Raw genomic sequence first — 25,895 nt, 5'->3', positions numbered from 1 at the left:
TTTACATATGTCTGGATAAGAGCATGTACTGTGATAAATGACTAGAATGTGCATAGCTAAATATAATGGTCAGGGTTTATTGTGTGCGTAGGTGTTTGCCTGTTTTTCCACACATATCTGGCACCACACATTATTGACATTGAAGGGGAGTGTTTCCAAAGTGGTGTTAAGCTGTTTGTTGTTGTTGTGTGTTCTTACTTGGCTTGGGCTGATTGTATCATATCTACAGTGGTTGCCACAAGGGGCAGAGAACGTTCAATTCATCTCCATAGACCCAAATGTGTATTTTAAAAGAGTTTGTTGTGTGTCCTGTCGTCTTTAAGATGGAGTTGATAATGGCAAAGAAAAAATATAGAAACAAACATTCTAAGCTAGAGGTATTTTTTGTTGCAAAAACTCATGTGAAAATGCTTGGTTCTCACATGCAGAATATACAGTAAATCCAGCCTTCTGAAGTACAATAGTAGACACTCACCTCCCTGGTAGGGACCAGGCTGGAACCCTGGTTGTGGAGGACCAGGGGAGGCAGGATTTCCGCCTGGGGGCTGGGGGTACAAGCCTGGCTGGGGGCCCTGGCCCGTGGCTATCCCCCCATAGTTCATGGGAGGTTCTGGGTGAGGGGCAGAAGTACCATCCCCGGGATAACCTTTCTCCATCTCGACTGATCTCCACCTGCAATGAGGGAAACTGTTGGTTGTGTTTATTTATTTATATCCCCATTAGCTTTTGCAGAAGTATCAGCTACTCTTCCTGGGGGTCCACAATAAAACAAAAACATGAATAGTAAAAAAAACACACTGACACACTGATACCCTACAGAAAGACTTCATGGTATGTTGCCTGAAAATAAATATGTCTGGGCCTCCTGAGTGGTGCAGTGGTCTAAGGCACTGCATCGCAGTGCTAGCTGTGCCACTAGAGATTCTGGGTTTGAGACCAGGCTCTGTCGCAGCCGGCTGAGACCGGGAGACCCATGGGGTGGCGTACAATTGGCCCGCCGTCGTCTGGGTTAGGGGAGGGTTTGACTGGCAGGGATGTCCTTATCCCTTTGCGCACTAGTGACTCCTGGTTAAGAGGGCATTGTGTGAAGAAGCAGTGCGGCTTGGTTGGGTACTGTTTCGGAGGACGCACGGCTCTCGACCTTCGCCTCTCCCGAGTCTGTACGAGAGTTGCAGAGATGAGAAAATACTGTAACTACCAATTGGATACCACGAAATCGGGGAGAAAAGGGGTAAAAAGTAAATAAAATAAATCTGACAATGTTTTTAAGAAGTCCTATGAAACATTATAAGACTAATAAAAATGATTTATTTTGAGCCTATAGGCTACATGAAATCAAAAGGTATTTTGTTTGTTAAACACACTTACCCTGACCACTGTCAACAACTATATATGTTATGGTAGGCTAAGAATATAATGGAATATAACGGAATAAAATACAAATAATATTTTTCCATCACAGGAACATGTGGAACCACTGTCTAAAATCCACATTTCATCTCTTTTTCAACCTCTGCAGGTTTTGGAGTTGTCTATACATGATCGAGCAAAATCATGCACTTAATTTAGGCTACATTATTGCATGACAAATGGTTCTGATCAGTGATAATCAAATCAAATAGTATTAGTCACATGCGCCGAATACAACCTTACAGTGAAATGCTTACTTACGAGCCCCTAACCAACAATACAGTTTTAAAAAATACAGATAAGAATAAGGAATAAAAGTAACAAGTAATTAAAGATCAGATAGATGAGAAAACAAATAGATAAGCTATACCACCTTCACTTATTTGCCCAGCCAGAGAATTAACCAAATATACACACAGAGATTCAGTGAAACAAAATCACATTGATGAAGACAAGTCAAAGGTTTTTTGCCAGTAGTAGGTCTAGGCTACTAAGCGACTGAAGAGGAAAATAATCGATTTATTAAGCTACATTCGCATGTTGGCAAAATGTTCTGATCATGGGCAATAAATGAGCCAACTTGACAAGATGATCATGAGCAGCACTCACCTCAACGTAGCTAACATTTCCACAACCTAGCTGTGGCCTATAACCAATATCCAAACGGAGCCTCAGTGAAAAGAAAATAAATCTGACATTAATTGAATTATTAAGACCAGTCCCCACTCGTCTCAGAGCAGCCCGAAACGGCACTGAAGTTGACCACACGCAGCAGGCTATTGCTTCAATACAATTGGATGACTTTGGGAGTTTCAGTAAGCAACAATTTGATGCCTTCAATTGAATTAGCCTACTTTTATTCAAATATTTTGGTCATTCGGTGATATTCATTCCCAAAGTAATTCTTTATGGATCCATCCAGTTGTGGTTATTAAGAAACAGTGCATATGGTGGTGGGCTTTGCGAAGATGGATGAAGTGACATGCCTCGCAAAGTTCAGAAAGGAAGATAGTAGTAATGACCACTGCCTAGCAACCATCAAGAACTTAAAAATCTTGGCACACCCATCCCTTTAGCGGGATCATTTGTCAATATCCGCTGATTTGCAGAGCGCCAAATTTAATTTTCATGAAATCACAATGCAATATACCAAAACACAGCTTAGCTTGTTAATCCACCTGGCGTGTAAGATTTCAAAAAACCTTTACAGCGAAAGCTATCCAAGCGTTTATGTTAGGACAGCTCTCTCAGCAGACAAAACATTAAACAGCAAAGTAGATTGCTTTTCTGACTTTCTTGACCAATCAAATTAATCGCTTAAGATCATCCGATGATCTTCGGATGTTTGCACTCACGAGACTCCCAGTTACACAATAAATGTTAGTTTTGTTCCATAAAGATTTTTTTTTATAGCCAAAAACCTCCATTTGGTTGGCGCGTTTTGTTCAGTAATCCACAGGCTCGTGCAGGTCACAACGGGCAGACGAAAATTCCAAATAGTATCCGTAAAGTTCATAGAAACATGTCAAACGTTTTTTTATAATCAATCCTCAGGTTGTTTTTACAATAAATAATCGATAATATTTCAACCGGACTTTAGCTTTTTCAATAGGGGAGAGAGAGAGAGCGAGAGAGCGAGAGAGCGAGAGAGCGAGAGAGCGAGAGAGCGAGAGAGCGAGAGAGCGAGAGAGCGAGAGAGCGAGAGAGCGAGAGAGCGAGAGAGCGAGAGAGCGAGAGAGCGAGAGAGCGAGAGAGCGAGAGAGCGAGAGAGCGAGAGAGCGAGAGAGAGAGAGAGAGAGAGAGAGAGAGAGAGAAAAGGTCTGCTCCAAGCTGTTGGTGCATGCAAAACTCTGGAGACACCCAGCTATGCACTGACGCAATGTGATCATTCTCTCTAATTTTTCAGAAAGAAAGCCTGAAACTATGTCTAAAGATTGTTCACACCATGTGGAATCCATAGGCAAAGGAATCTGGTTGATATCCCTTTAAATGGAGGGAAGGCATGCAATGGAACAGAGGTTTCAAAATAACAGCACTTCCTAGTTGGATTTTCCTCAGGTTTTCGCCTGCAATATCAGTTCTGTTATACTCACTCACAGACAATATTTTGACTGTTTTGGAAACTTTAGAGTGTGTTCTATCTGCCAATTATATGCATATTCTAGCTTCTGGGCCTGACAAATAGGCAGTTTCATTTGGGTACGTTTTTCATCCAAACATCAAAATACTGCCCCTTAGTCTCAAGAGGTTATTAAGAGTGTAGTGCATGCCAATGTCGCCTCAGCATTACGGCTACATTTCATACTAAGCCATAGGCAGAACTTTACCACAATCATGACTAGGCCAGTTCGCGGAAATAAAAGGCTTTGATACCGGCTACACCTTTCAGACATAGAGAAAAGGTGAAACAAAGTTGGAGGGATGATAAAGTCAGCGGGATGCTAAAGTTGGTGGTAAAATTTATTGGTTTGACAAGGACAGTGATACAAATTTAAAATACAATGATATACAAACAACTAAAGCATAATACGAACAATGCAACTAAAAAATGTTGTGTGTGTTAGAGTGCGTCTGTGTGTGCATGTGTTTGTGTGCGTGTCCACATACAGTCCCTGCCGTTCCATATGTTTTTTAATCTGTTTTTAAAAGGTATTTAGCTTTTTGCTTTAGTAATTGGAGATGGATCGATTATGGCTCTGTTGCCGTGAATTCATGTTGGACTTTGGGACTGTGAAGAGACCCCTGGTGGCATGTCCTGTAGATTGGCTGAGTGATTAACCAACATATTTTATTTTTTAATAACTAATAATTAGTTATTAAACAACTAATTGACCGAAGTTGGTTCAATTTAGTTCTTTTTTTTTTGTGAGCCGAACACGTCATTTCTCTAGAGAGAAATTAAATAATTAACGAGAGAAATCAAGTTAAGAATCATGTGGGATGCTGGGCTGAAGGGAGTTTTTATTAAGCAAATATTCAAAGAAATACAGTGCAGAAATGTGGTAATTAACTGCAATGATCATAATCCATTGCACCAGTTTTTCTTTTAGCTCAAAGACAGATAAGAGAGGAAGAGATGAACCAAGTGCGTTTCTATGGGCTTATTTTGGACTTTTCACCTGCCTTAGGGGAAAAATACTCTCATTGTTATGGCATCGTCATTGTATATGGATCTCTGGAAGGATACTCTTTTAAGCCTGCTAAATTAGGTTTGATGCACACAGACCACATCAATGAGGAATGTACGACAGGGACAGAGACAGTTTGTGAAAAAGTATACCTTATCTACTTTGACAAACGAGTAAAATGATTGATGTCAGACAGCTCTGCAGCATATAATGCCTTTAGAAACTATTCAGACCCCTTTCTCAACATTTTGTTACTTTACAGTGTTATTCCTCAGCAATCTACGCACAATACACCATAATGACAAAGCGAAAACATTTTATTTTTTATGTTTGCAAATTTATTCAAAATAAAAAAAATAGGTATTCAGACCCTTTTCTATGAGACTCGAAATTGAGCTCAGGTGCATCCTGTTTCCATTGATCATTCTTGAGCTGTTTCTACAACTTGATTAGAGTCCACCTGTGGTAATTCAATTGTTTGGACATTATTTGGAAAGGCACACACCTGTCTATATAAAGACCCACAGTTGATATTGCATGTCAGAGCAAAAACCAAGCCATGAATTCAAAGGAATTCATGGCTTGTTGAGACACAGATCTGCGGAAGGGTACCAAAAATGTTCTGCAGCATTGAAGGTCCCTAAGAACAGTGGCAAGCAATGCAGATGTAGAAACACCAAGACTCCTCCTAGAACTGGCCGCCCGGCCAAACTGAGCAATCGAGGGAGAAGGGCCTTGGTCAGGGAGCTCACAGAGTTCCTCTGTGGAGATGGGAGAAACTTTCAGAAGGACAACCATCTCTGCAGCACTCCACCAATCTGGCCTTTATGGTATAGTTGCCAGACGGAAGCCCCTCAGCAAAAGGCACATGACAGCCAACTTGGGGTTTGCCAAAAGGCGCCTAAAGACTATCAGACCATGAGAAACAAGATTCTCTGGTCTGATGAAACCAAGATTGAATACTTTGGCCTGAATGCCAAGCGTCATGTCTGGAGGAAACCTGGCACCATCCATATGGTGAATCATGGTGTTGGCAGAATCATGCTGTGGGGATGTTTTTCAGCTGCAGGGACTGGGAGAATAGTCAGGATCAAGGAAACGATGAACGTAACAAAGTACAGAGAGATCCTTGATGAAAACCTGCTCCAAAGCGCTCAGGACCTCAGACTGGGGTGAAGGTTCACCTTCCAAAAGGACAACGACCCTAAACACACAGCCAAGACAACACAGGAGTGGCTTCGGGACAAGTCTCTGAAATGTCCTTGAGTGGCCCAGCCAGAGCCTGAACTTGAGGGAAAGATGAATGGAGAAAAGTACAGAGATTAATGAAAACCTGCTGAAGAGTGCTCAGGACCTCAGACTGGGGCAAAGGTTCACCTTCCAACAGAACAATGACCCTAAGCACACAGCCAAGACAATGGAGGAGTGGCTTCAGGACAAGTCTCAATGTCCTTGAGTGGCCCAGCCAGAGCCCAGACTTCAACCCGATCGAACATCTCTGGAGAGACCTGAAAATAGCTGTGCAGTGACGCTCCCCATCCAACTTGACAGAGCTTGAGAGGATCTGCAGAGAAAAATGGGAGAAACTCCAAATACAGGTGTGCCATGCTTGTAGCGTCATACCCAAGAAGACTCAATGCTGTAATCGCTGCCAAAGGTGCTTCAACAAAGTACTGAGTAAAGGGTCTGAATACTTATGTAAATGTGATATTTCAGTTTTCTATTTTTAATTAAATATCAAACATTAAAAAACTGTTTTTGCTTTGTCACGATGGAGTATTATGTGTAGATTGATGAGAAAAAAACGATTTTATAAATTTTAGAATAAGGCTGTAACATAACAAAATGTGGAAAAGGTAAAGCGGACTGAATACTTTCGGAAGGCACTCTACATAGGCAGGGTAGCTAAATAGTATTAGTAAAGACAGTACTGTACTGGGACCACATAACTTTCTTTAGATGGCCTCGCTGGATGACTGCTACTGCCTGAGCAGAGATTAGATGATTCATTTAAGGAACAAAAAATAATAAAGTCAAATAAAAACCAAGAAGCAGTTCATCTCTAATCCACCCCTTAACCAGGAAAGACTGGAATGCATCTTGTTGATGTTAGGTATGTGTGCAGTTAAGGGCAAGGTGTGCTGTTATGCTTTGAACCAGCTATAGCTTTGCTAGGTATTTTCTGAACTTGACCATATTACTGGACAGTAATCGAGACCAGAGCCTTAACAACTAGTACAGTTTATTATTAATAACTCATTCTGATATTGACTGTAACTCCTTATTTAGAATTTCAGTGAGCTCCCTGGCTTTGGGTGCTGACATATAGAGTGTATAATCATCCACATACAGTCATTCTAGCTTTGTGTAAGACCAGTGGCAATTCATTGGTAAAAATAGAGAAAAGTGATGGCCCAAGGCAACTGCCCTGAGGGACACCACATTGTACATGTCGGATGTTCAAAAAGTTTTCATTGGGTTCTATTGGATAAATAACTCTCCAACAATGTTATGGCAGGTGATGTAAAGCCAAAGCAAGTGAGTTTCTTCAATACCAATTTATGATCAATAACATGATAAGCTGCACTGAAATCTAACAATACAGCTCCAACTATTATATTATCATCATCAATCTATTTTAACCAATCACCTGTCCCCTAAGTCAGTGCAGTACAAGTTGAGTGCCCTTCTCTATATACATGCTGAAAATCAGTAGTTAACTCTGGAAAAACAGCATTGTATTTGGTTGAACACAATTCTCTCCATCAGTTTACTAAGAACAGGCAGCAAACTGATTGGGCGGCTGTTAGAGCCAGCAAAGGGTGTTTTACTATTTTTAGGAAATGGAATTCAGGTAGCTTCCTTCCACACCTGTGGACACGCACTCCTTTAGGCTTTGGTTAAAGATATAGCAAATAGTGGTGACAATCCAGTCTGCTACCATTCTCAATAGTTTCCCATCAAGATTGTCTTCACCTGGTGGTTTATCATTAGTGATGGTTAACAATAGTTTTTCCACCTCTCCTACACTAACTTGACCAAATTCAAAACAATAACCCTTCTATTTCATTCTTAGATATTTTATACAAAAATATGACAGTTCCCTGTTCAGTGTTGTCATTTCCCTTCTGAGGTTTTCCACTTCACTAGTGAGAGTCATTGAAATGATTGGCAACACCAAAAGGTTTTGTTGTAAATGACCCATCAACTTCAATGAACAATGGAGATTAATTGGGTTTTCAGCACATGTTATCAGTTTAGGTACTCCAAAGTATTTTTCCATTGTGTTTTATGTCATTTATCTTGGTTTGGTAATATAATTTATTATTTTTGTTAAGCTTAGTCACAACATTTCTCAATTGACAGTATGTCAACCAATAACCTGAGCAGCTCTTTAGAATCACATCTTTGAACCATACAATTTGTCAATGCATCATCAATTCAGGGGGCTCTACAGTTCTCACAGTTGATTTCTTGCACATCAACAATTTGCATAAATCATTTTACAAATACTTCCAGTTCTGCATCTGGATTCACTTCCCCATACGCATCAGATCAACATAAATGTTTAACATCTTCAACAAAAGAGTCCTGAGAAAATATTTTGTATGATCTCTTAGAGCTTACTTTAGGCCCAACCTTTGGCTTTCCTTGTTATTGTCACAGTGTTATGGTCACTACAGCCAATGTTGTTGTGTTGCATTATATTATTATGTTGTATTAAGCACCTGGTCAGAGTTTCTATACCTACCATACTTATGTCCATCTCCTTTTTCTTCCTACCACACTTCCTGCGGGTTGCCATGACAACTTCTCACAAAAAACATGTGTTTGTTTACCTATAGCTACTCCTACACAACTCTTATTCTATAATTTTTCTTTAAAGAAAAAGTGAATGTGAAACAATGGGGTCAATTGCTGTAGAATACTAAGGAGGAAGTGGAAAACTGTGTTTTTCCTCATCTCTCAATAGTGTGTGACTATCCTATGACCATCTGTCTTTGAAGCCCAGGCTTTAGCTCAGTGGACAAACAGTCTTATGGTGTTGTTGAGTGGTGATAAATGTCACAGATCTCACAAAAACTTATCTTGTACTTTTCTAGACTGGGGTTCTTGAATTGTGGAACTGAAATGTGAGCCAGTTCCCTATTATTTGGTCTAACCAATGAAACACTTCAGACAATAACACATTGGGGTTGTTAAGGGGGTCCCAGAAGAGACTTAACTCAAGCATGTAGAGAAACAGTAGTGACCATTGTCCCTCATCTAAAAAAATGGCACAGAGTAAATGGCAGCAGTTTTACGAGCACCTAACCAATTGCGCTATGTGGGTTTTTTTTGCGTTATTTGTAACTTATTTTGTTCATAATGTTCTGTCACCGTGTCTTAATGCAGAAAATAGCTTCTGGATATCAGGACAGCGATCACTCACCTCGGATTAGACAAAGATTTTTTTTTCGTCAACAAGCAGGACTCAGAGGACATTCTTCGAACACCCGACAAGGTCAACATCCCCGTTATTGGCAAGAGAAAGAGATGCAGGTACAGAGGTCACAGGGCAGGGTGCCTCGTAAGGATCCGCAGAAGGCGAGTGGGAAAGCTTCCGCTACCGTCAATATTACTTGCCAACGTACAATCATTGGACAATAAATTAGACGAGGTACGATCATCAATATCCTACCAACGAGACATCAAAAAATTGTATCATCTTATGATTCATGGAATCGTGGCTGAATGATGACATGGATATTCAGCTAGCGGGATATACGTTGCACCGGCTAGATAGAACAGCACACTATTTGTAAGACACAGTAAGACACTATTTGCCATCTATACTTTTCGTGGCTGTTTATTTACCACCACAGACAGATGCCAGCACTAAGACTGCACTCAGTCAGCTGTATAAGGAAATAAGCAAACAGGAAACTGCTCACTCAGAGGCGGCACTCCTGGTGGCTGGGGACTTTAATGCAGGAAAACTTAAATCATTTTTACCTCATTTCTATCAACATGTTAAACGTGCAACCAGAGGGAAAATAACTCTAGATCACATGTACTCCACACACAGAGACACGTACAAAGCTCTCCCTCACCCTCCATTTGGTAAATATGACCACAATTCTATCCCCCCGATTCCTGCTTACAAGCAAAAATCAAGCAGGGAGCACCAGTGACTCGGTCTATAAAAAGTGGTCAGATGAAGCAGATGCTAAACTATAGGACTGTTTTGCTATCACAGACTGGAACATGTTCCAGGATTCTTCCAATGGCATTGACGAGTACACCACATCAGTCACTGGCTTTATCAATAAGTGCATCGAGGACGTCACCCCCAAAGTGACCGTACGTACATACCCCAACCAAAAGCCATGGATTACAGGCAACATTAGCACTGAGCTAAAGGGTAGAGCTGCCGCTTTAAGGTGCGGGACTCTAACAAGAAGCGTATAAGAAATCCTGCCATGCCCTCAGACGAACCATCAAACAGGCAAAGTGCCAATACAGGGCTAAGATTGAAACATATTACACCAGCTCCGATACTCGTCTTATGTGGCAGGGCTTGCAAACTATTACAGACTACAAAGGGAAGCACAGCCGCAAGCTGCGCAGTGACATGAGCCTACCAGACGAGCTAAATCACTTCTACGCTCGCTTCGAGGCAAGCAACACTGAGCCATGCATGAGAGCATCAGATGTTCCGGACGACTGTGTGATCCCGCTCTCCGTAGCCGACGTGAGTAAGACCTTTAAGCAGGTCAACATTCACAATTACCAGGACGTGTACCCCGAGCATGTGCTGACCAACTGGCAGGTGTCTTCACTGACATTTTCAACATGTCCCTGATTGAGTCTGTAATACCAACATGTTTCCAGGAGACCACCATAGTCCCTGTGCCCAAGAACACTAAGGCAACTTGCCTAAATGACTACAGACCCGTAGCATTCATGTCCGTAGCCATGAAGTGCATTGAAAGGCTGGTAATTGCTCACATCAACACCATCATCCCAGAAACCATAGACCCACTCCAATTTGCATACCACCCAACAGATCCACAGATTATGCAATCTCTATTGCACTTCACACTGCCCTTTCCCACCTGGACAAAAGGAACACCTACGTGAGAAATCTATTAAATTGACTACAGCTCAGTGATCAACACCATAGTACCCTCAAAGCTCATCACTAAGCTAAGGATCCTGGGATTAAACATCTCCCTCTGCAACTGGATCCTGGACTTCCTGACGGGCCACCCCCAGGTGGTAAGAGTAGGTAGCAACATATTTGCCACACTGATCCTCAACACTGGAGCCCCTCAGGGGTGCGTGCTCAGTCCCCTCCTGTACTCCCTGTTCACCCACAACTGCATGCCCAGGCACAACTCCAACACCATCATTAAGTTTGTAGACAACGTAACAGTGGTAGGCCTGATCATCGACAACGATGAGACCGCCTATAGGGAGGAGGTCAGAGACCTGGCCAGGTGGTGCCAGAATAACAACCTATCCCTCAACGTAACCAAGACTAAGGAGATGATTGTGGACTACAGGAAAAGGAGGACCGAGCACGCCCCCATTCTCATCGACAGGGCTGTAGTGGAGCAGGTTGAGAGCTTCATGTTCCTTGGTGTCCACATCACCAACAAATTAGAATGATCCAAACACACCAAGACAGCTGTGAAGAGGGCACAACAAACCCTATTCCCCCTCAGGAAACTCAAAAGATTTGACATGGGTCCTCAGATCCTCAAAAGGTTCTACAGCTGCAACATCGAGAGCATCTTGACTGGTTGCATCACTGCCTGGTACGGCACCTGCTCGGCCTCTGACCGCAAGGCACTACAGAGGGTAGTGCGTACGGCCCAGTACATCACTAGGGCTAAGCTGCCTGCCATCCAGGACCTCTACACCAGGCGGTGTCAGTGGAAGGCCCTAAACATTGTCAAAGACCCCAGCCACCCCAGTCATAGACTGTTCTCTCTACTTCCGCATGGCAAGCGGAACCGGAGCGCCAGTCTAGGACTAAAAGGCTTCTCAACAGCTTTTACCCCCAAGCCATAAGACTCCTGAACAGGTCATCAAATGGCTACCCAGACTATTTGCATTGTGTCCCCCCCATCTCCTCTTTTCAGCTGCTGCTACTCTCTTTTTATCATATATGCATAGTCACTTAAACTATACATTCATGTACATACTACCTTAAATTAGTCCGACTAACCGGTGCACATTGGCTAGCCTGAAGGTGGGGTTCGCCCAGGGAGCCATACAACCTAGAACCACCACTGCTCATTAGTCTGTACTACTATAAAGGTCATTACTAACCCACCTGTTTAAACAAATCAACTTAATATCAAGCATTTTACTGGCTGAATCAGGTGGTGTTAGTGATGGGCAAGAACAAATATGTGCACCTCTGTTGAGCCCCAGAATCAGGATAAAGAAACCCTGCTATATGTTAATACTCCCACGTCTCGTTCATCACTCGGCTTATAAGTAAGCTTGGAAATTGAGGCAAGCTATATGTTATCTGGCTGCTGTATAAACCCATTAAGAAGGAGTAAGTAATGTTGTAAATGTTGCCTTGAGACAGTGGACTCCCCCTGTTTCCCTCCCTATGTCCCTCTATCTCTCCTCTTATTGATTAGATAAAGCCTCTGGATAACCTACTAAAGCTTTCACATTATCTAAATGGTGTACTTGGACATGGATGAAGTAGTGCATCTGTATTGTAGTGAATAATACATCTGCATTCTGAAGTAGTGTATCTGTATTGTAGTGAATAATACATCTGCATTCTGAAGTAGTGCATCTGTATTGTAGTGAATAATACATCTGCATTCTGAAGTAGTGTATCTGTATTGTAGTGAATAATACATCTGCATTCTGAAGTAGTGTATCTGTATTGTAGTGAATAATACATCTGCATTCTGAAGTAGTGCATCTGTATTGTAGTGAATAATACATCTGCATTCTGAAGTAGTGCATCTGTATTGTAGTGAATAATACATCTGCATTCTGAAGTAGTGCATCTGTATTGTAGTGAATAATACATCTGCATTCTGAAGTAGTGCATCTGTATTGTAGTGAATAATACATCTGCATTCTGAAGTAGTGCATCTGTATTGTAGTGAATAATACATCTGCATTCTGAAGTAGTGCATCTGTATTGTAGTGAATAATACATCTGCATTCTGAAGTAGTGCATCTGTATTGTAGTGAATAATACATCTGCATTCTGAAGTAGTGCATCTGTATTGTAGTGAATAATACATCTGCATTCTGAAGTAGTGTATCTGTATTGTAGTGAATAATACATCTGCATTCTGAAGTAGTGCATCTGTATTGTAGTGAATAATACATCTGCATTCTGAAGTAGTGTATCTGTATTGTAGTGAATAATACATCTGCATTCTGAAGTAGTGCATCTGTATTGTAGTGAATAATACATCTGCATTCTGAAGTAGTGTATCTGTATTGTAGTGAATAATACATCTGCATTCTGAAGTAGTGTATCTGTATTGTAGTGAATAATACATCTGCATTCTGAAGTAGTGCATCTGTATTGTAGTGAATAATACATCTGCATTCTGAAGTAGTGCATCTGTATTGTAGTGAATAATACATCTGCATTCTGAAGTAGTGCATCTGTATTGTAGTGAATAATACATCTGCATTCTGAAGTAGTGCATCTGTATTGTAGTGAATAATACATCTGCATTCTGAAGTAGTGTATCTGTATTGTAGTGAATAATACATCTGCATTCTGAAGTAGTGCATCTGTATTGTAGTGAATAATACATCTGCATTCTGAAGTAGTGCATCTGTATTGTAGTGAATAATACATCTGCATTCTGAAGTAGTGCATCTGTATTGTAGTGTATTGTAGTGAATAATACATCTGCATTCTGAAGTAGTGCATCTGTATTGTAGTGAATAATACATCTGCATTCTGAAGTAGTGTATCTGTATTGTAGTGAATAATACATCTGCATTCTGAAGTAGTGTATCTGTATTGTAGTGAATAATACATCTGCATTCTGAAGTAGTGCATCTGTATTGTAGTGAATAATACATCTGCATTCTGAAGTAGTGCATCTGTATTGTAGTGAATAATACATCTGCATTCTGAAGTAGTGCATCTGTATTGTAGTGAATAATACATCTGCATTCTGAAGTAGTGTATCTGTATTGTAGTGAATAATACATCTGCATTCTGAAGTAGTGTATCTGTATTGTAGTGAATAATACATCTGCATTCTGAAGTAGTGCATCTGTATTGTAGTGAATAATACATCTGCATTCTGAAGTAGTGCATCTGTATTGTAGTGAATAATACATCTGCATTCTGAAGTAGTGCATCTGTATTGTAGTGAATAATACATCTGCATTCTGAAGTAGTGCATCTGTATTGTAGTGTATTGTAGTGAATAATACATCTGCATTCTGAAGTAGTGCATCTGTATTGTAGTGAATAATACATCTGCATTCTGAAGTAGTGTATCTGTATTGTAGTGAATAATACATCTGCATTCTGAAGTAGTGCATCTGTATTGTAGTGAATAATACATCTGCATTCTGAAGTAGTGCATCTGTATTGTAGTGAATAATACATCTGCATTCTGAAGTAGTGCATCTGTATTGTAGTGTATTGTAGTGAATAATACATCTGCATTCTGAAGTAGTGCATCTGTATTGTAGTGAATAATACATCTGCATTCTGAAGTAGTGTATCTGTATTGTACAGTAAAGCTGTTAGTATGGTTGTGTTTTTCAATATTATGAAATTGCTTACTGTAACTGTATATTCAAGCTATATTAAGTTGAGTCTATACAGTAAACATACAGTGTGTATGAGGTTGTGTGTCAGTGTTTAAACTCTACCAGTGGAGGCTGCTGACAGGAGGACGGCTCATAATAATGTCTGGAACGGAGTGAATGGAATGGCATCCAACACATGGAAACCTTGTGTTTGATATTTTATTTTTATACCATTACACTCATTCCGCTCCAGCCATTACCACGAGCCATCCTCCCCAATTAAGGTGCCACCAACCTCCTGTGCACTCTACCCTGAGTTGGCTCCTACTCAGAGTAAATACGGCCAGTCAATTTCCTCCAGCTCGGTGCTATCTCATCATGTTTTCATGAACTCACACCAACAATTTTAGTACACAAGTAGTGCCACACCCTAACAAGGATTTCCTCATGACTAACTGTAGATGACAGAAAGACATTCCCTTTCAACACAGTCATTTTAACAGCTTCTCCTCTCTTCTCATAATAATACTATTTAACAGAGGACAGACCAACATAAATCTCTCCTATAACACAAATACTGCTGTAGAAAACAGGATAAAATACAGATGTTCAGGAAATGTGAACTATAATGTAGATTATAATTAAATGGACGTTTTGTAGGGGTTGATACTTTTCAAAGTGGAAATTTCAAACGTTTAAGTTCTCCAGCAAGAGGGTGATCAAATTAAGATCCTACATGTGTAGGCTCCATACAAGATGAATTAGTAGACAAACATTTACAAGTGACGGTCTGTATCCCAGGCTTTAGGCTAGCTCTTAACCCCAAACCTCTACTACAGTATGAAAGGCCGTTCAGGTCTTGTGTGTCAAAATGAACAAATCAAATAACACTATTTGGTAAATCAAATATGACTATTTCACGCGTCAAATAACCAAGACGACCGTGACCTGAACGGCGTCGCATACTGCAGAGCGTAATACTCCTCTCCTCCTTATCCCTCCCAGTCCATTGTCTCCTAAGGGGAGAATCTCTAATCCCTGGCCCAAATACCTGAAGGATTCCTGGGGTGAACGACTGGGCTGAGGGCCTGGAACTATCCGGTCCTGGGAGAAAAGAAAGACTGAGGTACCTTTGGTTTAAGAGCGAAGAAGAAGTGGTGGGAGGAGGAGAGTGTATGAGAGGGAGGAGGAAAAGCAAGCTTCCCAAGACCTCCTACAGTTTCTGATTTTACAGGAAATTGTTTAACCGTTGAAACTCTTACCTTACGTTAGCATTGGGACCTCCTGTGTTTTGTGATGCTGTTCAAGTGGTTGCAATCAAAGTAAGGTGTTTTTGCTTTTACCGCAAACTCAGCTTACTGGACCTGGTACTGCTATTGATGTGCATAGGTCAAATTTAGGGTTGGACTGCTCATTGAATTTCCTGTATTTTTTTGCTACTACTCAACTTGTATGGAAACTTCCCGTTGCTGTGTATTACATGTGAAAAATGACTACCCTTTCTGTTAAGCACGTGCACAGATATTTATCAATCCAATGATACACTTCTGTAGCTAAAACAACGTTTAAAAGGGGTTAGAAGTCCAAAATGCACAGGCGTTATGGTGGGACCTTCTGTCTTATGTAACCACACCAAATGTAACTTATCATACCAATTTCAGTGTCCTGGATTTACATGTACTATGTTACTTCTAGTCTATGAGACGAGCTGTGGACAGGAGCGATATGCTATTGGATGAGCTCATCTGCTATCGCCGGAGAGTGATCTGGGCATCTGAGTCAGTGAAACTGGAAAGATTTTTAAGGACTATAATTTCCTCCTCATATGTGAGTCTCCACAGACCGAGGCCTGAGCTATTGATTGATTCAAGACAAGGTTGTTTTTATTGAACTTCGATTCTCAGTTTGTCAGTGTCAAAGTAGCCTGTCATTTCCATCATTTGTGCTGAAAAAAAGATTTTGCTCAGCCTCCAGTCATGTAAAAGGACATATAATTGCATCAAATGTGGTAATAAAAGGCCCATTTTTTCCTGGACCCTATGCTAATAAAAATGTTCCCCATGTGTGCAACTTCTGTATGCGCCTCTACTGTACTGCTCTATGCCACTATGCAAATGCACTGATATGCATGCAATGCTTTATTATAAAGGAGATTTTTTTATGCGTTTTGGTACAAATGAAGCACTGAACACAGGTAGTCTAGACTCTAGCTAACCACCCAATACTAAAATATCCTCACAAGCCTCTTGTCCACACAAACCTCACAAGCCTCTCTCTATATGGCCAGCAAGCCATATATCATGGCTATATGATGAAGTTATTATTTAAGAGCATTGAAGATGAATCACAATCAGTAAAAAAAGTATTGAGCTAGCTAACTATCAGATTTAAATCAATCATCAATACCAACGATCAGGTGATAGCCTACCCTCTTTTCCTGATGTCAATCATGTCTATAGGAGTCACTGTAACTAGCTTGCTTAACATTTGTGATGAGTGAGTGTGTTGTTGCAGAAATAAATAGGCATATGCTAAAACATTTAAAACTCTATATTAAAATGAGTGCCTAGCACTGGGATTGAACCCAACATCCTCTGAGCCGTAGATCTGTAACGAGGCCCGCTAGCTAGTAATAGGTGCTTGCGTTGCCCCTAGTGGATGATAGTAAATTGCCACGGAAGTCAAATAAACCAGGATGCCATATTTTGACCATTTCAAATATGCATATTTATTATGTCATCCACTAGAGTCTGGCCTGCTCTACTTCACACTACCTGCTCAACCTAGAGCTGAACATGGAAACCTAGAGCTGAACATGGAAACCTAGAGCTGAACATGGAAACTTAGAGCTGAACATGGAGACCTAGAGCTGAACATGGAAACCTAGAGCTGAACATGGAAACCTAGAGCTGAACATGGAAACCTAGAGCTGAACATGGAAACCTAGAGCTGAACATGGAAACCTAGAGCTGAACATGGAAACCTAGAGCTGAACATGGAAACCTAGAGCTGAACATGGAAATCATTACAGGCTGGATAGAGCAGACCTGAGTAAAGTAGATGTTTCCATCAGGTCTTGTGTGTCAAAATGAACACATCAAATAACACTATTTGATAAATGAAATAAGACTATTTCACGCGTCAAATAACCAAGACGACCGTGACCTGAACGGCGTCGCATACTGCAGAGCCTAATACTCCTCTCCTCCTTATCCCTCCCAGTCCATGGTCTCCTAAGGGGAGAATCTCTAATCCCTGGCCCAAATACCTGAAGGATTCCTGGGGTGAACCACTGGGCTGAGGGCCTGGAACTATCCGGTCCTGGGAGAAAAGAAAGACTGAGGTACCTTTGGCTGGAGAGCAAACAAGAAGTGGTGGGAGGAGGAGAGTGTATGAGAGGGAGGAGGAAAAACAAGCTTCCCAAGACCTCCTACAGTTTCTGATATTACAGGAAATTGTTTAACTGTTGAAACTCTTACCTTACGTTAGCATTGGGACCTCCTGTGTTTTATGATGCTGTTCAAGCAGGAAAGTGTTGAAATACCACTGGAGGCTGAAGGAATGAAAGAGTTCCACAAGAACATGCAAACAAAAGAACCTGCTCCAATACAGTTTCAGTGAAAGAGAAACAGATGAAGAGAGAGAGAGAGAAATGGAAACAGAGGAGAGAGAGAGAGAGAGAGAGAGAGTGAGAGAGAGTGAGAGAGAGAGAGAGAGAGTGAGAGAGGGAGAGAGAGTGTGTGAGAGAGAGAGAGGGAGTAAGACATTCATAAAAATAATGATTGTGTTTGAAAAATTGATTGTATTTCGAAGCAGTTTGGGCTGACTGTTCCGTCATTAGCTTTCAGGAGAATCCCCGCCCTTCACAAACTCATATGATGCCTGACCTCAACCTTTCAGTGGTCACACACCAACGCATGCATTGTTTAGGGTGCTATTTACAAAGGGTTGAGTGTGCTCACAGCTTAATCCTACAGTTAACACTGGGCATGAAATATCATGGACTATAGTCTATATGACATAATTGTAAGAATATATGGAAATATCAACAATTTATTAAGGGATTGTCATCCTTACATAAAGGGTGGATAATAAAATTATAATACAGTTAATTATTCATTAATCATTTATATTAAATAGTATATAAAAACACACCACCTATTTTTGTCAATAGGGGAAAAAATCTTACTGTGCGAAGGAGTGGAAACATCAAGAAAACAGCCGATCAATAGCCAATTAATTTACTATGAGATGTCTGAGAAATATTGGACATATTCTAGATATTAATTCTAGAAACAAATTAGTATAAAATGAATATTTCCACAACCTGTTGTAATTTGAACTTCCTGGATGGTGAATATGATTGAATAGTGCCTGGTCTCTCTCTCTCTTTGAACCTTTATTTTACCAGGTTAGTCACATTGAGAGTAGAAACCTGTTTTACAAGACAGACCTGGCCAAAATAGCAGCACACAATGGAAAACATGCTTCTGTTAATAGTTGGATTCTCTGACTGTGTAAGACTCCACATTATGAACATTAGACACAGCACATGGTGACAGACAGGGGAATAACTTTGATTGGAGATGTGGGGGGTGGGTTGGGGGGATTCTGGCCTAGGGGGCTCTTCCCCATCATTTGTTTTTTCCAAATATAGTTCATTTCATTCACTACAACTTCAACACAATCCAACATGGTCCCATGGCATGGAAATAGGAGAAAAACATAAAAAACATCTAATGAACAGCCTAACCCTAAATTTGAGATATTGCACAGGGCTTTTACCGCAAACTCAGCTTACTGGACCTGGTACTGCTATTGATGTGCATAGGTCAAATTTAGGGTTGTGCTGCTCAGTGAATTTCCTGTATTTTTTTGCTACTACTCAACTTGTATGGAAACTTCCCGTTGCTGTGTATTACATGTGAAAAATGACTACCCTTTCTGTTAAGCACGTGCACAGATATTTATCCATCCACTGATACACTTCTGTAGCTAAAACAAAGTTTAAAAGGGGTTAGAAGTCCAAAATGCACAGGCGTTATGGTGGGACCTTCTGTCTTATGTAACAATACCAAATGTAACACATCATATTAATTTCAGTGTCCTGGATTTACATGTACTATGTTACTTCTAGTCTATGACACGAGCTGTGGACAGGAGCGATATGCTATTGGATGAGCTCATCTGCCATCGCCAGAGAGTGATCTGAGCATCTGAGTCAGTGAAACTGGAAAGATTTTTAAGGACTATAATCTCCTCCTCATATGTGAGTCTCCACAGACCGAGGCCTGAGCTATTGATTGATTCAAGACAAGGTTGTTTTTATTGAACTTCGATTCTCAGTTTGTCAGTGTCAAAGTAGCCTGTCATTTCCATCATTTGTGCTGAAAAAAAGATTTTGCTCAGCCTCCAGTCATGTAAAAGGACATATAATTGCATCAAATGTGGTAATAAAAGGCCCATTTTTTCCTGGACCCTATGCTAATAAAAATGTTCCCCATGTGTGCAACTTCTGTATGCGCCTCTACTGTACTGCTCTATGCCACTATGCAAATGCACTGATATGCATGCAATGCTTTATTATAAAGGAGATTTTTTTATGCGTTCTGGTACAAATGAAGCACTGAACACAGGTAGTCTAGACTCTAGCTAACCACCCAATACTAAAATATCCTCACAAGCCTCTTGTCCACACAAACCTCACAAGCCTCTCTCTATATGGCCAGCCAGCCATATATCATGGCTATATGATGAAGTTATTATTTAAGAGCATTGAAGATGAATCACAATCAGTAAAAAAAGTATTGAGCTAGCTAACTAGCAGATTTACATCAATGATCAATATCAACGATCAGCTGATAGCCTACCCTCTTTTCCTGATGTCAATCATGTCTATAGGAGTCACTGTAACTAGCTTGCTTAACATTTGTGATGAGTGAGTGTGTTGTTGCAGAAATAAATAGGCATATGCTAAAACATTTAAAACTCTATATTAAAATGAGTGCCTAGCACTGGGATTGAACCCAACATCCTCTGAGCCGTAGATCTGTAACGAGGCCCGCTAGCTGGTAATTGGTGCTTGCGTTGCCCCTAGTGGATGATAGTAAATTGCTACGGAAGTCAAATAAACCAGGATGCCATATTTTGACCATTTCAAATATGCATAATTATTATGTCATCCACTAGAGTCTGGCCTGCTCTACTTCACACTACCTGCTCAACCTAGAGCTGAACATGGAAACCTAGAGCTGAACATGGAAACCTAGAGCTGAACATGGAAACCTAGAGCTGAACATGGAAACCTAGAGCTGAACATGGAAACCTAGAGCTGAACATGGAAACTTAGAGCTGAACATGGAAACTTAGAGCTGAACATGGAAACCTAGAGCTGAACATGGAAACCTAGAGCTGAACATGGAAACCTAGAGCTGAACATGGAAACCTAGAGCTGAACATGGAAACCTAGAGCTGAACATGGAAACCTAGAGCTGAACATGGAAACTTAGAGCTGAACATGGAAACCTAGAGCTGAACATGGAAACCTAGAGCTGAACATGGAAACTTAGAGCTGAACATGGAAACTTAGAGCTGAACATGGAAACCTAGAGCTGAACATGGAAACCTAGAGCTGAACATGGAAACCTAGAGCTGAACATGGAAACCTAGAGCTGAACATGGAAACCTAGAGCTGAACATGGAAACCTAGAGCTGAACATGGAAACCTAGAGCTGAACATGGAAACCTAGAGCTGAACATGGAAACCTAGAGCTGAACATGGAAACCTAGAGCTGAACATGGAAACCTAGAGCTGAACATGGAAACCTAGAGCTGAACATGGAAACTTAGAGCTGAACATGGAAATCATTACAGGCTGGATAGAGCAGACCTGAGTAAAGTAGATGTTTCCATCAGGTCTTGTGTGTCAAAATGAACACATCAAATAACACTATTTGATAAATGAAATAAGACTATTTCACGCGTCAAATAACCAAGACGACCGTGACCTGAACGGCGTCGCATACTGCAGAGCCTAATACTCCTCTCCTCCTTATCCCTCCCAGTCCATGGTCTCCTAAGGGGAGAATCTCTAATCCCTGGCCCAAATACCTGAAGGATTCCTGGGGTGAACCACTGGGCTGAGGGCCTGGAACTATCCGGTCCTGGGAGAAAAGAAAGACTGAGGTACCTTTGGCTGGAGAGCGAACAAGAAGTGGTGGGAGGAGGAGAGTGTATGAGAGGGAGGAGGAAAAACAAGCTTCCCAAGACCTCCTACAGTTTCTGATATTACAGGAAATTGTTTAACTGTTGAAACTCTTACCTTACGTTAGCATTGGGACCTCCTGTGTTTTATGATGCTGTTCAAGCAGGAAAGTGTTGAAATACCACTGGAGGCTGAAGGAATGAAAGAGTTCCACAAGAACATGCAAACAAAAGAACCTGCTCCAATACAGTTTCAGTGAAAGAGAAGCAGATGAAGAGAGAGAGAGAGAAATGGAAACAGAGGAGAGAGAGAGAGAGAGAGAGAGAGAGTGAGAGAAATGGAAACAGAGGAGAGAGAGAGAGAGAGAGAGAGAGAGTGAGAGAGAGAGAGAGAGAGTGAGAGAGAGAGTGAGAGAGGGAGAGAGAGTGTGTGTGAGAGAGAGAGAGAGAGAGAGAGAGAGAGAGAGAGAGAGAGAGTGTGAGAGAGAGAGAGGGAGTAAGACATTCATAAAAATAATGATTGTGTTTGAAAAATGGATTGTATTTCGAAGCAGTTTGGGCTGACTGTTCCGTCATTAGCTTTCAGGAGAATCCCCGCCCATCACAAACTCATATGATGCCTGACCTCAACCTTTCAGTGGTCACACACCAACGCATGCATTGTTTAGGGTGCTATTTACAAAGGGTTGAGTGTGCTCATGGCTTAATCCTACAGTTAACACTGGGCATGAAATATCATGGACTATAGTCTATATGACATAATTGTAAGAATATATGGAAATATCAACAATTTATTAAGGGATTGTCATCCTTACATAAAGGGTGGATAATAAAATTATAATACAGTTCATTATTCATTAATCATTTATATTAAATAGTTATAAAAACACACCACCTATTTTTGTCAATAGGGGAAAAAATCTTACTGTGCGAAGGAGTGGAAACATCAAGAAAACAGCCGATCAATAGCCAATTAATTTACTATGAGATGTCTGAGAAATATTGGACATATTCTAGATATTAATTCTAGAAACAAATTAGTATAAAATGAATATTTCCACAACCTGTTGTAATTTGAACTTCCTGGATGGTGAATATGATTTAATAGTGCCTGGTCTCTCTCTCTCTTTGAACCTTTATTTTACCAGGTTAGTCACATTGAGAGTAGAAACCTGTTTTACAAGACAGACCTGGCCAAAATAGCAGCACACAATGGAAAACATGCTTCTGTTAATATTTGGATTCTCTGACTGTGTAAGACTTCACATTATGAACATTAGACACAGCACATGGTGACAGACAGGGGAATAACTTTGATTGGAGATGTGGGGGGTGGGTTGGGGGGATTCTGGCCTAGGGGGCTCTTCCCCATCATTTGTTTTTTCCAAATATAGTTCATTTCATTCACTACAACTTCAACACAATCCAACATGGTCCCATGGCATGGAAATAGGAGAAAAACATAAAAAACATCTAATGAACAGCCTAACCCTAAATTTGAGATATTGCACAGGGCTTTTACCGCAAACTCAGCTTACTGGACCTGGTACTGCTATTGATGTGCATAGGTCAAATTTAGGGTTGTGCTGCTCAGTGAATTTCCTGTATTTTTTTGCTACTACTCAACTTGTATGGAAACTTCCCGTTGCTGTGTATTACATGTGAAAAATGACTACCCTTTCTGTTAAGCACGTGCACAGATATTTATCCATCCACTGATACACTTCTGTAGCTAAAACAAAGTTTAAACGGGGTTAGAAGTCCAAAATGCACAGGCGTTATGGTGGGACCTTCTGTCTTATGTAACCATACCAAATGTAACATATCATACTAATTTCAGTGTCCTGGATTTACATGTACTATGTTACTTCTAGTCTATGAGACGAGCTGTGGACAGGAGCGATATGCTATTGGATGAGCTCATCTGCCATCGCCAGAGAGTGATCTGGGCATCTGAGTCAGTGAAACTGGAAAGATTTTTAAGGACTATAATCTCCTCCTCATATGTGAGTCTCCACAGACCGAGGCCTGAGCTATTGATTGATTCAAGACAAGGTTGTTTTTATTGAACTTCGATTCTCAGTTTGTCAGTGTCAAAGTAGCCTGTCATTTCCATCATTTGTGCTGAAAAAAAGATTTTGCTCAGCCTCCAGTCATGTAAAAGGACATATAATTGCATCAAATGTGGTAATAAAAGGCCCATTTTTTCCTGGACCCTATGCTAATAAAAATGTTCCCCATGTGTGCAACTTCTGTATGTGCCTCTACTGTACTGCTCTATGCCACTATGCAAATGCACTGATATGCATGCAATGCTTTATTATAAAGGAGATTTTTTTATGCGTTCTGGTACAAATGAAGCACTGAACACAGGTAGTCTAGACTCTAGCTAACCACCCAATACTAAAATATCCTCACAAGCCTCTTGTCCACACAAACCTCACAAGCCTCTCTCTATATGGCCAGCCAGCCATATATCATGGCTATATGATGAAGTTATTATTTAAGAGCATTGAAGATGAATCACAATCAGTAAAAAAAGTATTGAGCTAGCTAACTAGCAGATTTACATCAATCATCAATATCAACGATCAGCTGATAGCCTACCCTCTTTTCCTGATGTCAATCATGTCTATAGGAGTCACTGTAACTAGCTTGCTTAACATTTGTGATGAGTGAGTGTGTTGTTGCAGAAATAAATAGGCATATGCTAAAACATTTAAAACTCTATATTAAAATTAGTGCCTAGCACTGGGATTGAACCCAACATCCTCTGAGCCGTAGATCTGTAACGAGGCCCGCTAGCTGGTAATAGGTGCTTGCGTTGCCCCTAGTGGATGATAGTAAATTGCTACGGAAGTCAAATAAACCAGGATGACATATTTTGACCATTTCAAATATGCATAATTATTATGTCATCCACTAGAGTCTGGCCTGCTCTAATTCACACTACCTGCTCAACCTAGAGCTGAACATGGAAACCTAGAGCTGAACATGGAAACCTAGAGCTGAACATGGAAACCTAGAGCTGAACATGGAAACCTAGAGCTGAACATGGAAACCTAGAGCTGAACATGGAAACCTAGAGCTGAACATGGAAACCTAGAGCTGAACATGGAAACCTAGAGCTGAACATGGAAACCTAGAGCTGAACATGGAAATCATTACAGGCTGGATTGAGCAGACCTGAGTAAAGTAGATGTTTCCATCAGGTCTTTTGTGTCAAAATGAACAAATAAAATAACACTATTTGATAAATGAAATAAGACTATTTCACGCGTCAAATAACCAAGACGACCGTGACCTGAATGGCGTCGCATACTGCAGAGCATAATACTCCTCTCCTCCTTATCCCTCCCAGTCCATGGTCTCCTAAGGGGAGAATCTCTAATCCCTGGCCCAAATACCTGAAGGATTCCTGGGGTGAACCACTGGGCTGAGGGCCTGGAACTATCCGGTCCTGGGAGAAGAGAAAGACTGAGGTACCTTTGGCTGGAGAGCGAACAAGAAGTGGTGGGAGGAGGAGAGTGTATGAGAGGGAGGAGGAAAAACAAGCTTCCCAAGACCTCCTACAGTTTCTGATATTACAGGAAATTGTTTAACTGTTGAAACTCTTACCTTACGTTAGCATTGGGACCTCCTGTGTTTTATGATGCTGTTCAAGCAGGAAAGTGTTGAAATACCACTGGAGGCTGAAGGAATGAAAGAGTTCCACAAGAACATGCAAACAAAATAACCTGCTCCAATACAGTTTCAGTGAAAGAGAAACAGATGAAGAGAGAGGGAGGGAGAGAGAGATTGAGAGAGAGAAATGGAAACAGAGGAGAGAGAGAGAGAGAGAGAGAGAGAGAGAGTGTGAGAGAGAGAGGGAAAGAGAGCGAGAGAGAGAGAGAGAGAGTGTGTGAGAGAGAGAGAGGGAGTAAGACATTCATAAAAATAATGATTGTGTTTGAAAAATTGATTGTATTTCGAAGCAGTTTGGGCTGACTGTTCCGTCATTAGCTTTCAGGAGAATCCCCGCCCATCACAAACTCATATGATGCCTGATCTCAACCTTTCAGTGGTCACACACCAACGCATGCATTGTTTAGGGTGCTATTTACAAAGGGTTGAGTGTGCTCACAGCTTAATCCTACAGTTAACACTGGGCATGAAATATCATGGACTATAGTCTATATGACATAATTGTAAGAATGGATGGAAATCTCAACCATTTAAGGGATTGTCATCCTTACATAAAGGGTGGATAATAAAATTATAATACAGTTAATTATTCATTAATCATTTATATTAAATAGTTATAAAAACACACCACCTATTTTAGTTAATAGGGGGAAAAATCTTACTGTGAGAAGGAGTGGAAACATCAAGAAAACAGCCGATCAATAGCCAATTAAT

At 40.8% G+C, this 25,895-nt stretch overlaps 1 protein-coding gene across 8 annotated transcripts in view; it reads right to left on the bottom strand.

The window, feature by feature from the left end:
• The window catches only part of LOC110486939 (lipopolysaccharide-induced tumor necrosis factor-alpha factor homolog), a 34,625-nt gene extending 9,181 nt beyond the window's left edge, over nt 1–25,444 (bottom strand). The window contains exons 1-7 of one of the 8 annotated variants that reach the window (XM_090194178.1): nt 25,116–25,444; nt 24,905–24,989; nt 21,616–21,734; nt 21,405–21,489; nt 17,774–17,892; nt 17,563–17,647; nt 476–672 (exon numbers count right to left, since the gene is read on the bottom strand). In XM_090194178.1, coding sequence (XP_090050304.1) covers nt 476–656 — 181 coding nt within the window. In that variant the 5' untranslated portion in view covers nt 657–672; nt 17,563–17,647; nt 17,774–17,892; ... (2 more) ...; nt 24,905–24,989; nt 25,116–25,444. Of the gene's footprint in view, nt 1–475; nt 673–15,345; nt 16,007–17,562; nt 17,648–17,773; nt 17,893–21,404; nt 21,513–21,615; nt 21,735–24,904; nt 25,010–25,115 lie in introns of those variants that run through there. The other 7 variants (XM_090194180.1, XM_090194182.1, XM_090194183.1 and 4 more) reach the window with 7 other exon arrangements.
• Nucleotides 25,445–25,895: the final 451 nt, after the last annotated feature.

This window comes from Oncorhynchus mykiss, chromosome 12, assembly GCF_057628025.1.
Source record: "Oncorhynchus mykiss isolate SJ-2025 chromosome 12, ASM5762802v1, whole genome shotgun sequence".
Classification (NCBI taxonomy): domain Eukaryota; kingdom Metazoa; phylum Chordata; class Actinopteri; order Salmoniformes; family Salmonidae; genus Oncorhynchus; species Oncorhynchus mykiss.
This window is presented reverse-complemented; position numbering and strand designations above follow the sequence as displayed.